A 13,168-nucleotide genomic window follows, 5' to 3' on the forward strand; every position below is an offset into this window, starting at 1 on the left:
CGAGAACAAGTTGGAAGATTTCTCTGGCTAAATACATTTTCTGTTGAATAACTCTAACTACCAAATGCCCTGATAGCTTGGATCGGACCCCAGAATAAGGAGAATCGGGGAGCCCACTCAAGGGCTCCGGGGACAGCCAGGATCACCGGCCGGGTGCAACAGCTACAGATGCTGTACAGAGTTCTTGTTACCATATGGCACTTCACCCTGGGGATAATACCTGGGGTGATAGCCCGGCCTCCCGGAAAGGGAATTACGGTGAACATCTGCCGAGGGGATGGATGGAAAGGTGAGGGAAAGGATCCCTTCTTCGGAAAAGAGGAGAGGAAAGAGAGGTCTCGGAGCTGGTGGCAGAAAGGGAGCGGAACCCATGACAAGTGTCTATCCTACATCCAAAAATTGAGGTTCATTCATTCAATCGTATTTATTGAGCGCTTACTGTGTGCAAAACACTGTACGAAGCACTTGGAAAGTACAATTTGGGAACAGAGAGAGACAATCACCAGCCAACGATCGGCTCACAGTCTAGAAGGGGGAGACAGACAACAAATGATGGCCTACATTTCTTAAAATTTCGCTGACACCTGGTTAAAGAACGAGGTTTCATCTACTTTACTCTCCCTGAGGTGGACAAATCACGCTGCTTTAGTTATGAAGAGTAGACAGCCACTGATATGGAGTCAGGATGATTTCCTTTAGTAAGTATATTTATTCAACAAAAGAGATGAGACCAGCAAGCAGAGGGAAACTTTTCACAAAATGAGCATGGTATAATGTTGTTTGTAGCATGGGTGTGCAACGTGGCCTACTCGTCAAAAGGACCTGAGTTCTAATCCTGATTCTGCCACTTGGCTGCTGTGTGACCTTAGCCAAGTCATTTAACTTCTCTATGCCTCGGTTACCTCATTCATTCATTCAATAGTATTTATTGAGCGCTTACTATGTGCAGAGCACTGTACTAAGCGCTTGGAATGGACAAATTGGTAACAGACAGAGACAGTCCCTGCCCTTTGACGGGCTTACGGTCTAATCGGGAGAGAACAGTCTAATCGGGGGAGAACACTCATGTGCAAAATGGGGATTAAGAATGTAAACCCAGTGTGGAACAGGGACTGTATTCACCCTAATTTACTTGTATCCACCCCAGGGTTTAGTACAGTCCCGGGCACGTAGTAAGCATTTAACAAATACCTCAATAATTACTAAAATAAATATTGAAGTCTCAGGCATGTACTGTTTTAGAAAAAGAAGGGAAATCCCAAAAGTGTATCAGAAGGAACGGGGTTAAATTGACTAAACTGATTGGAATAATTGACGTTTTAAAATGTACTACTACATTACCTTTATTTTTTTGGAGCTCACTTTTCAAATGCTCAATAATCAGTGTGTTCTTTTCCATTTCTTTTGTATACTGTTCTACTTGTTCTGTAAGCATCTTGATTTGACCATCCCGTTCTTGTAAACCCTGTAAGACATATGCAAGCATCAAAATGAAGATATTTCATTTTTCACAAACTTCATTCATTCAGTCGTGTTTATTGAGCGCTTACCGGGTGCACAGCACTGTGCTAAGTGCTTGGAAAGTACAATTCAGTAACAAAGAGAGACAATCTCTACCCAACAATGGGCTCACAGTCTAGAAGGGGGGAGACAGACAACAAAAAAAGCAGACAGGCATCAATAGCATCAAAATCAACAGAATTAAAGATATATCCACAAACAAGCTCGTTATTATTCTTTATCTGTTCATTATCCAGCCTATTTTCAGAGTTGTGAGGCATCTTTCCAGGCCCGTTGCTTCTTCCTCCAGATTCTCTGAAATAAGCAGTGTAGTCTACTAAAAAGAGCATGAGCCTGGAAGGTCAAGGACCTGAGTTTTAATCCCAGCTCCCAGTTTCTTGGTAGTTAGTCATTCTCTTCCTTCTCAACTCAGTTTTTTTTAATGAATTCTCACATTAAATGGGTCCTTTAATGCAGAGACCTTAAAATCTCCAGTCCTCAAAATTATAAAAGCTGATTTTATCTTTGCTTCTGAATGACTTAAACACAGCCAAGTCTTCTTTCTTCAATCTTTATTTTTAAATGCATCCTTTCAAATTATACTCAGTTCTAATATAATTGTAAACACTATGACAAAGTTCATATTTTAAATAAATCTACTTTTTCAAAATGCAGAATAATAAAAAATAAGGCATGATTAAAACTACTTCAGTAGCCTATTTTTAAACACACAAAAATACATACAACATAGAGTTCATGAACGATCTTGTCATAAAAAGTAAAGCAGAAAAATGAAAGAAAAATATAAAAAGATCTACAAAGCTTCAAATTGCCTTCATGATGATAGAAAATAGTTATATCTCAGTGAATTTCATCACTTTATGTTTTTAAAATGAATAATTCCAAAGCACCTATAGACACCACATACGATAAACTGAATAAACCTAGAGAATATTGGGGCAATTCGTTACCTGTTGGAGAGCCATTACATTGTTTTTGTCACCATCCAGTTGGACATTTTTAAGTTTCTCTCTCAAATTTTGCAACATCTGCTGATATTCCATGATTTCATCATCTTTGGAAGTCAAAATTCTCTGCAATGAACAAAAAATTACATTACCAGGAAAAAGATCATCACAAGTTCATGATTACTAGAATATTAGGAAAATGCTAACAATTTCAATAAATCAAGTAAAGCCCAAAAGGTGGAAATAAGAAAAAACAAAGGCCGTCTTGATATACATTTGTATATACGTATGCATGCATATATGTGAAAATACATATATATATATATATATATATATATATATATATATATAATGATCACTGAAATCCATGTATATCCATTTGAATAATTTCAACAGTTTCTTGGGGAATACAAAAAACAAATCCCATTCAAATGGAAAATGAATTGCAAAGCTTTTATTCTCATTTTCTTGCTGTTACTAATGGTATTTAAGAAATCCTTACTGTGAACTAAGTATTGTGAGAGGAGCTGGAGTAGATATATCAGACCAGATACGATCTTTAGCCCACATGGGCCTCACACACTAAGAAGTCGGGGGAACGGCTATTTCATTTCTCATTTTTCTGATGAGGATACTGGGGCGCAGAGAAGTTAAGTGACTTGCCCGAGGCCACACGGCAGGCAAGTGGTGGGCCAGGACTAGAATCCGGGTCTCCTAATCTCAGTCTCATATCCCGTTCCATTAAGCCAATCTGCCTGGTCTTTTGAGAATCGAATACATTTTGTCAAGCCTTGACGGAAAAAAGTTTGGTTAAACAACGCTGGAGACTTTATAGTAAAATAAGCTAAAATACATACCGACAAGTCTGGGCTACCTAGAAGGAGTTGTTTGGTTAAACTGCACCTGTCTGATAAATGCTGGAAATCAAGGCATGCATAAGTGTTCCCATTTGCAAAAGGTATACAAACTCCCAGGATACAAGAATGGCCTTTGTTGCTTTCACTGATACGGAAAATTACCTTCCATTCTTCGACTTTTGCATTGACAGCTAACATGACTGGATCATCCTCTTCGTTCTTGGCTTTCAGAAGTTCTGTGAGCTCCTGTACCTAAAAGATTCAAATTTGACCAATTCAGGACAATACATTGCTCAAATACATTGCTCCAATTCTCCCCCTGGAGATCCTGATGATGCTCCAAGGAGCTCTCAGAAACTATAGAAAGAAAACCACGTGGCACTTTCCCTTCCTCTACCCTCTAGTCATGCATTTAGTGGAGAGTTGATCAGTACAATATTTTCCAAGATATCTTACTTGCAGCCTATAATGATCTTTTTCTTTTCTCAGCTGGTCCATTAGAGTGTCAGTCTGCTGCACAATAACTTTCATCTTGCTATATTCATCAGTCATCTTTTCCATTTCCTGCACGGATTCCTCCAAGTTTTTTCTCATCTCCTGATTTTGAACTTCAATTTTTTCATTCGCTTCCGTCAAACTCTAAAAACGCAAGACAATGATCCATGTCAAACATCCAAGTATTTTAAACCTTCGATACATTCCAGGTGTGTTAGTGAAGGAAATAAGCATTTACATTTTAGCGACAGGAAAGGGGGCTTCTACCATGCCACTGTCTTAGATTTGAGAAAGAATCAGAACTAAAAAAACTAAATGAGTTCAAGCATTCTAGTACACTCTTTCTCTGGCTTCTTAAGGTCAAGAAGTCTAAAGCACGTTGAAAAAGCACGTTTCTCCATTTATCTCATTACTAGAAATGAATAGGATAAAAGGCAAATTATGTATCGTTTGGGCCTGACTCAAGTGGTACATTTATTTCTGACTTCAAATCAATCTTGAAAAGTGAATATTTATGGGATAGAAATTTGCCGTCTGCCAACTTTACCTGAATTTCATCAAGGTATTGGACAAGTTCAAGGTTTTTTTTTGATAGCTGTGACCGGTAATCAGAGTCTTCACCTCTTCTTGACAGAAGTGTCTCTTTCTGAGAGTCTATTTGTCTCTGATAGTCGATTATGTCCTGACGCAGTTGTTCATTCTGCAGGTCGACCAAATCCAAACCAACTCAATTAAAAACTATTCATCCTAATAAAAGTTTGTTCAGAAATTACATTACCGCTATCTCTAAATCTCCATACTTTATCAACTTTATTTCCTCACCTTTTTCCTTAAGCGTTTATTCTCCAAAGAATAAGTATGAAAGAAATAATTAAGAAAGAAAAATAAATATGGAAAAGCCCTTCAAATAATAGGTTAAAATTACAATACTAGCTGCTCTTCTGATAACAGTTGCAATAATAGTTTCAGAGCCTATATAGTTGAAATAACTTTAAATAGCAAAATCTATTCCATGTTCATGAATTGAGGAATTTACTGATTGACTCAAATTTAACACATCTGATCCCCTAAAGTTTTGATGAATAATGGTGGAAACGTGGCAAAATTGCACGCCTCCACGTCAACAGAAGCTGGCCTCAGAGAAGTATGAACCGATCGAGCTAAAGCAAAAGACGGAAACGAGTTGGAAATTAGAAAGAATAAGAGACAAGTGGAAAATGGCAAAATGCTGCAGAAGAATTCGGTGACCAAACCAGACAAAAAACTGTCTAGGTAAATAAATCCCCAAAGAATAGTTATTTTTAAAAAAGGCTGATCAAGGAGTTAAGGGAAAAAAAGTTTTACACGTGATTCATTATAATGCCATAAACACGGCATTAGATCAAGAAAGTTTCAAACTACTCCTTGAAAGAACAGTCTAAGATGTTTCTGATTATATTAACAATGTTTTCTCCTCCCAGTTTATTTCTAAGTCCATGAGAAATGCTCCAATAGTGAAAGTAGCCAGTTATATAGAATTGGTCCTTGGACTATCCCAGTCTAGGAGAAATTTGAATTGATCGCGATATCTCCAACACCTTTTTAGGTTCAGAACAGTCTTAACAAGCCAATCTACATTTTACCAACCTCTCTTCTTAACTTGCTGTTTTCATTTTCTGCCTCCTCATTACGAAGAGCAAACTGGAATGACAAAAGAAGCACTGTATGAAAGTTCAAAAGTACTTTAGTACAGGTCTCTGCACACAGTAAAGTGCTCAACAAATACCACTGGTTGCCTGAATGCTTACAAAATTTAGAATTTCTTTTATTATGAAAGAATAAGATAATTAATCTGTGAGTCCTGACTGCTGTTTGTCCTTTCCCTAGGCAAGCTGGCTTTTTCTGGATTAAAAACAGGTTTACCTATTTAAGCAATAATCCAAGACCTGTTTAAAAGTAGTCATGAGATTATTAGAGAAGCAGCATAGCTCAGTGGAAAGTGCATGGGCTTGGGAGTCAGAGGTCATGGGTTAGAATACTTGCTTTGCCACTTGTCAGCTGTGTGACTGTGGGCAAGCCACTTAATTTCTCTGTGCCTCAGTGACCTCATCTGTAAAATGGGGATTAAAAACTGTGAGCCCCACGCGGGACAACCTGGTCTGCTTGTATCACCCTGAGCGCTTAAAACAGTGCTTTGCACATGGTAAGCGCTTAACAAATACCACAATTATTATCACCCCAGTGCTTAAACAGTGCTCTGCACATAGTAAGCGCTTAACAAATACCAACATCATCATCGTCATCATCATCATCATTACTGAAGTTAAGGATGATGAAGCCCAGAAATGTGAAAAAAATTACACTTCTGACTCTAAAACATTAAAGCTGAATGCTGTGACAGCCACCAAACTGTTGGTATTTTAGCACATTACTGGTCTTCAGTAAATATTAACTTGCTAAGTAGACAGTGCAACTAGGAAAAACGATGGCTTAACAGACATCATTTATGAGTTATTTGTCCTCTGAAATGATAGATGGGATTCCTTAATACTAGAAGGAAAGAATATGGGCATGGAAATCAGGAGACACAGGTTCTAATAGTGGCGTTGCCGCTTGCTTGCTGGGTAACCACGGGCAAGGCACTTGACTTCTCTGTGCCTCTGTTTCCTCACCTGGAAAATGGGGTTTAAATGCCTGCTCCCTCTTCTCCTCAGAAGTTGAGTCCCTTAAGGGGCAAGGACCGTGTCTTATCGGCTTATATTGTTTCTACCCCAGCAACTTAGTAGGAAATTGGTACATAACAAGTGCGTGATAAATACAGCTATTACTATCAAAAGCATTTTTAAATACTCACTTGTTCATGACCTTGTGACGTGCCCTGTACCATATTAAGCAAACAAACATGGTCCCTGATTTTCTGGGAACAAACTCTTCTCTAGAGTATTTTGGCTCTGCCACTGTCATCTAATAGAGATGATAGTGGTCTCAGATACCTAGTAAATCTACTGGCCTCTGGGATACAAATAACATCTATTTCAACTTGTATGAGCTAGAGAGAGGAAAGGAAAGGCTTAAAAACAACACTTTATAAAATAATATCATCAAATCGATGTTTCAAAATTCCTTGCTTTCGTAGCTGGGTTTATCTGCCAAGAGTAATGGGCTGGAACACTCATTTTCTAATATTTCTCATATAACCTGAAAAAGTGAATACGCCTTTCAAAATAGATCAGTTTGCTCAGTGAGCCTACTAGTTAAGGCCAGGGCCATTATGTTTTCAAATACGTTGAGGATAGAAAGCAGTCATAAAAAACCTTAAAGAGTTTACAGTAATTAATAATAATAATAATGTTGGTATCTGTTAAGCGCTTACTCTGGGCAGAGCACTGGTCTAAGCGCTGGCGGAGATACAGGGTCATCAGGTTGTCCCACGTGAGGCTCACAGTTAATCCCCATTTTACAGATGAGGTAACTGAGGCACAGAGAAGTTAAGCGACTTGCCCACAGTCTCACAGCTGACAAGTGGCAGAGCTGGGATTCGAACCCATGTATGCACAGAGGTAGAGTCTTTATAATTATCTGTGGTAGCATGGAGAAAAAAACTAAAGTTCCATCCGGATAACGGTCAACCATAACTTGGGTTTAGAGACGATGGAAGCCGTCCCCATCTAGGCTGTAGGCTCACTGTGGGCAGGGAACGTGACTTCCAATTCTGTGATGTTGCCCTCTCCCGTGCACTTAGTACAGAGCCCTGCACTTATTAACTGCTCAATAAATACCACTAGATGGACTGATTCCTTACCTGTTCATTGACTTTCTTCTCTTTCTCCATTTCCTTTTCCAAATCGGCCAGCTCTCTGTCCTTCTGCTCCAGTTGTTTTTCCAGCTGACGGATCTCCTCGCGCAAAAAACGAGTATCACGACCACCTGTAGCTTGCTGGGCCATCTTAAAACGGGAAAAATCCACCCGTCAGTTCGGCCACCCCCAGATTTCCCTCCATCCTCTTCAATCTTCCTTGCTTTTTCTCCCTCCCCACTGTCTGACCTCTCCGCAGCTAAACCCTCTTTTCCCCCCATCTCCCTCTGCTCCTCCCCCTCTCCCTTCCCCTCCCCTCAGCGCCGTACTCGTCCGCTCAACTGTATATATTTTCATCACCCTATTTATTTTGTTAATGAGATGTACATCGCCTTGATTCTATTTATCTGCTATCGTTTTAAAGAGATGTTCATCCCCTCGATTCTATTTATTGCTATCGTTCTCGTCTGTCCGTCTCCCCCGATCAGACCGTAAGCCCGTCAAAGGGCAGGGACTGTCTCTATCTGTTACCTATTTGTCCATTCCAAGCGCTCAGTCCAGTGCTCTGCACAAAGTAAGCGCTCAATAAGTACTATTGAATGTTTCACACCCCGTCTCAGGGTCGCACCTGGAGAGTTTCCCGTACTCTACCGGTCTCGACTAAGGCGGGGAGAGCCGAGCACAATCCTGTCCATTCCATTCCTAGCTCGGGCGGTGGCTAGCGAGTGGAAGGCCATCTGCTGCAAGGCAAAACTCATCTGTGCTGGGCAGCAGCGGCAGGGGAGAGAGATGATGGAGGAGACAGCGCTCTGCACATAGTAAGCGCTCAGTAAATACTACTGAATTGAATGAATGAATGAGACTCAAGTTTACCGCGCGGAAGAAGGCAGCGGTAACCCCCTTCTGTAGTCTTACCAAGAAAGCACTACAAGGGCAATTGCAGATGGAGGTGGGATGTTCTGGGAGAGATGCGTCCACGGTGTCGCGACGGGTCGGAGACGACTCGACGGCGTTAGACAAGATTCTTTCACAACTCTACCCTCTCTCATTTACCACCTCATAGGCTCTGCAAACCTTTGTTCCCTTCTGTTTTTCTACCCCTCTGATCTCTGTCATCTTTGCCTTCTTTCATCCTTTATATTTCTGTGTTGTAACATCCTCACGTGTGTCCTTTCCTCTCAGCGTTATTCCTCTTATTTTCCTCTGTTCTCCCCACATTCCTTTATATTTCTGTGTTGTAACATCCTCACGTGTGCCCTTTTCTCTCAGCGTTATTCCTCTTATTATCCTCTGTCCTCCCCACATCATCTTATACCACTTAGGTACCTATCCTTTTACTCTATTATTTCCCCTACCTGTAATTTATTCTAACGTCCAACTCTCTGACCCAAGAGGGTAAGCTTCTTGCGGACAGGGTCCACGTCTACCAACTCTACGTTACGTACTGTACTTTCTCAAGTACTTAAATAATGATTAATAATAATTATGGTATTTGTTACGCGCTTACTACGTGCAGAGCACTGTTCTAAGCGCCGGGGTAGATACAGGGTAATCAGATTGTCCCACGTGGAGGGTCACTTTTTTTTAATCCCCATTTTTACAGATGAGGTCACTGAGGCACAGAGAAGTGAAGTCACTCGCCCAAGGTCACACAGCAGACAAGTGGCAGAACCGGGATTAGAACCGACGACCTCTGGCTTCCAAGCCCGTGTTCTTTCCACTAAGCCACGCTGCGCTCTCCACATAGTAAGCACCTAATAAATACCACTGATTGATAGATTGGGGACCAAGGCTTGGAATGTCATTTTTGACAGGATGCTCTATCCTTGCCTTCCTCATGTAGGAGCCTCCCTCCCTCCTTGATTTTCATTTTCCTCCCCTCTGTCCAGTGCCGCTCCGAATGGCAGGTTATGGCACTGAAGGAAGAGGGAAACATTGGCATCCTAGAACAGTGGATCGAAAAAACGTTGTAGTGCCGGGTAGAGCCTGGGCAGATCTTGGACATTAAAAAAAAAAAAAACTTGGACATTTAAAAAAAGAACTTGGACATTTAAAAAATGCAGGAGGCAGACGTGCCTCCGAACTCCTCTCCTCAAAAACAGCCTGAATGGTACGCGCACAGAGCTTTCTGAAATAAACACACTTTATTAAACGCAATGGTCATACCTCGAGTTCATTTTCCAGTTTCATCACTCTAGTTTTTAACTGATTTTCTGTTGAAAGAAACCAAGACAAACGCTTTACTTGACTAGAACTGCTGGCAAACGCATCGCTTACTTTTGAGTTCGACTCATCGAAAAATCGGTTTCATTATTTCGACAATCGGGAAAGAGAGTATTCATGATTTCTGTAACTAAGCTTAACGTTTAACAGACTTTCTTCTTTTAAAGTTTATTAGTAACTTTTCTTTAAGACACATACCGAATTTGGCTTGTTCCACTCCGGCTTTTTCAACTTCTTCTAAAGCTAGTTCCACTTCTTGAGCTTTCATCTGATTGTGGGGAAAAGAAATGATACCTCGAACCTTCCTTCCAAATCAATTTAGCATATCTACTTGGCGGGGAGGGCAGGACCGTAATCCTTTTCCCTTTGCTCAGTGTATCGTCTCAAGACTGTACGTTCGACGTGGGCAGGGAACGTGTCCAACAACTCTCCCGTGCACTTAGCAGAGTGTAGGACATGCAGTAAAAGCTCAATAATTACGACAGACTGATCGATTGCCCGATTTCCTAACCATGAAATCGACCGACCTCACGAGGGTTACGATCTATAACTTCCTTGCAAAATACACACCTTCATTAACGCCTGAGTAATTCGGAAGAGGTGCACGACGTTTTCGTGGTTTTCATCTTTTAAGTCTTTTCCTTCGACCTAAAGGAAAGAGGAAAAAAAGGGAAAGCTCTTGTTATCTTCTCGACGACCCCAGCGTAAAACGAAATCACATATTGGGAAATGGGCGGCTTAAACCCCTAATATCGTTCGTCCGCGTTAAAGAAACCACCTTGGAAAGCGACTCTAGCAAATGGTCCGCCAGTTCATCCTGTCGAGGCAGGGAATCCGGGTCAACTCTCATGATCTTCTTCCAGTCCAAAAGAGGAGGCATCCTGGATTCTTCTGAAAAACGGTGTAGACTCTGTTGAGGAGAGAGGCGGCCATTAGCGACGTGGCAGGGAAGCAGCGGGGCTCAGTGCGAAGAGCACGGGCTTGGGAGTCAGAGGACACGGGTTCGAATCCGGGCTCCGCCACTTGTCTGCTGTGTGACCTGGGGCCTCAGTTACCTCAGCTGAGATTGAGATTAAACGGAGATTAAGAGGGGAGCCCCACGTGGGGCAACCTGATTACCCTGTATCTACCTCAGTGCTTAGAAGAGTGCTGGGCACGTACATAATTCATTCAATAGTATTTATTGAGCGCTCACTATGGGCAGAGCACTGTACTGAGCGCTTGGAATGGACAAATCGGCAACAGCTACAGCCCCTGCCCTCTGACGGGCTTACGGTCTAATCGGGGGAGACGGACAGACAAAAACGATAGCAAATAAACAGAGTAAGTGCTTAACAAATACCATTATTATTATTACGGGCTTACAGTCTAATCGGGGGAGACAGACAGACAAAAACAATAGCAATAAATAGAATAAGTGCTTAACAAATACCATCATTGTTATTATGGGCTTACAGTCTAATCGGGGGAGACAGACAGACAAAAACTATAGCAATAAATAGAATAAGTGCTTAACAAATACCATTTTTATTGTTATGGGTTTACAGTCTAATCGAGGGAGACAGACAAAAACTATCGCAATAGATAGAATAAGTGCTTAACAAATACCATTATTATTATTATTATGGGCTTACAGTCTAATCGGGGGAGACAGACAGACAAAAACTATAGCAATAAATAGAATAAGCACTTCAATACCATTCTTATTAAAATGGGGATTGAAACTGCGAGGCCCCCCCATGGGACAACCTGATTACTCTGTATCTAGGCCAGTGCTTAGAACAGCGCTCAGCTTATAGTAAGGGTTTAACAAATCCCATAATTATTATTGAAGCTTTCGGTTCACTGTCCACAAAAGGAGGGATCGATTCGTCGACTGTATCGACAGAGTGCTTACTGTGTGCGGAGCACTGTACTAAGGGCTTGGGAGAGCAAAAGACAACCGAGTTGGCAGACCCGTTCCCCGCTCACCACAGGCTAACAGTTTAGAGACGTTAACGGAAAAGCCCATTGACAGACATAATTAACGATCGATTGTATTTCCTGAGTGCGTGCTGTGTGCAAAGCACTGTACTGAGCTCTTGGAGCCTTACTTAAAAATCACCTCCTCCAAGAGGCCTTCCCAGACTGAGCTCCTCTTCCCCCTCTACTCCCTCTGCCATCCCCCCTTTACCTCTCCGCAGCTAAAGCCTCATTTTCCCCTTTTCCCTCTGCTCCTCCACCTCTCCCTTCCCATCCCCACAGCACTGTACCCGTCCGCTCAACTGTATATATTTTCGTTACCCTATTTATTTTGTTAATGAATTGTACATCGCCTCGATTCTATTTAGTCGCCATCGGTTTTTACGAGATGTTCTTCCCCTTGACGCTGTTTAGTGCCATCGTTCTCGTCCGTCCGTCTCCCCCGATTAGACCGTAAGCCCGTCAAACGGCAGGGACCGTCTCTATCTGTTGCCGACTTGTTCATCCCAAGCGCTTAGTACAGTGCTCTGCACATAGTAAGCGCTCAATAAATACTATTGAATGAGAGGGCAACAGATACCTCAGACACATTCCCTGCCCAACACGAGCTCTAAACTTGTCCTCTAGACCGCGGTGGGCAAGGAGAGCGCCCACCAACTCGCCCAAGAGCTCAACACGGCGGTCTGCACACGGTAAGGGCTCGTTAAATACGATCGACCGGTCGATCGATCGGTGGGGGTCTGCAGGAAGGGCGAATAGAGAGTGCCAAGCCAAGGGCGGCGATTTGGGCGATTTGGGGAAGGGAGGCCAAGGGGTGATCGGTCCCAGCAGGGGCATCCGGGACCCCCCCCCCCAGGTTGGCCGGGGGCAGGGGGAGGAAGAGGAGGTGGGCAAGGGGCAGGGGCTCGGGGCCGGAGCCTGGGGCAAGGGCAGAGGAGGAGGGAGAAGCAGCGTGGCTCAGTGGAAAGAGCCCGGGCTTGGGAGTCGGAGGTCATGGGTTCGGATCCCGGCTCCGCCGCTTGCCAGCTGGGTGACCGTGGGCGAGTCACTTCACTTCTCTGGGCCTCAGCTCCCTCCTCTGTAAAATGGGGATGAAGACTGTGAGCCCCACGTGGGACGACCCTGATTCCCCTGTATCTCCCCCAGCGCTTAGAACAGCGCGCCGCACACAGTAAGCGCTTAACAAATACCGACATCCTCATGATTATTATTCTCTGTGCCTCAGTGACCGCATCTGTCAAGTGGGGACTAAAACTGTGAGCCCCACGTGGGACAGACTGATGACCTTGTATCCCCCCAGCACTTAGAACAGTGCTCTGCACACACTAAGCGCTTAACAAATACCACACCGTTATTATTATCATTATTATTATTAAAGAGGAGGCGGG

The 13,168-nt window shown here is 42.7% G+C and overlaps 2 protein-coding genes across 7 annotated transcripts in view; one reads left to right on the top strand and one right to left on the bottom strand.

The window, feature by feature from the left end:
- Positions 1–13,168, bottom strand: part of CEP290 (centrosomal protein 290) — a 65,485-nt gene that overhangs the window by 51,235 nt on the left and 1,082 nt on the right. For 5 of the 6 annotated variants that reach the window (XM_029078824.2, XM_029078823.2, XM_029078820.2 and 2 more), the window contains exons 2-12: positions 10,597–10,728; positions 10,389–10,466; positions 10,017–10,086; positions 9,762–9,808; positions 7,602–7,745; positions 5,447–5,500; positions 4,368–4,520; positions 3,782–3,964; positions 3,488–3,577; positions 2,472–2,594; positions 1,342–1,465 (exon numbers count right to left, since the gene is read on the bottom strand). In XM_029078824.2, coding sequence (XP_028934657.1) covers positions 1,342–1,465; positions 2,472–2,594; positions 3,488–3,577; positions 3,782–3,964; positions 4,368–4,520; positions 5,447–5,500; positions 7,602–7,745; positions 9,762–9,808; positions 10,017–10,086; positions 10,389–10,466; positions 10,597–10,698 — 1,168 coding nt within the window. In that variant the 5' untranslated portion in view covers positions 10,699–10,728. Of the gene's footprint in view, positions 1–1,341; positions 1,466–2,471; positions 2,595–3,487; positions 3,578–3,781; positions 3,965–4,367; positions 4,521–5,446; positions 5,501–7,601; positions 7,746–9,761; positions 9,809–10,016; positions 10,087–10,388; positions 10,469–10,596; positions 10,729–13,168 lie in introns of those variants that run through there. The other variant, XM_029078822.2, reaches the window with a different exon arrangement.
- TMTC3 (transmembrane O-mannosyltransferase targeting cadherins 3) overlaps positions 12,404–13,168 on the top strand; it is a 48,533-nt gene continuing 47,768 nt past the window's right edge. The window contains exon 1 of the mRNA XM_029078826.2: positions 12,404–12,472. The gene's annotated coding sequence lies outside the window, so the exon portion shown is untranslated. The remainder of the gene's footprint in view (positions 12,473–13,168) is intronic.

Source organism: Ornithorhynchus anatinus, chromosome 14 (assembly GCF_004115215.2).
Source record: "Ornithorhynchus anatinus isolate Pmale09 chromosome 14, mOrnAna1.pri.v4, whole genome shotgun sequence".
In the NCBI taxonomy this organism is placed as follows: Eukaryota; Metazoa; Chordata; class Mammalia; order Monotremata; family Ornithorhynchidae; genus Ornithorhynchus; species Ornithorhynchus anatinus.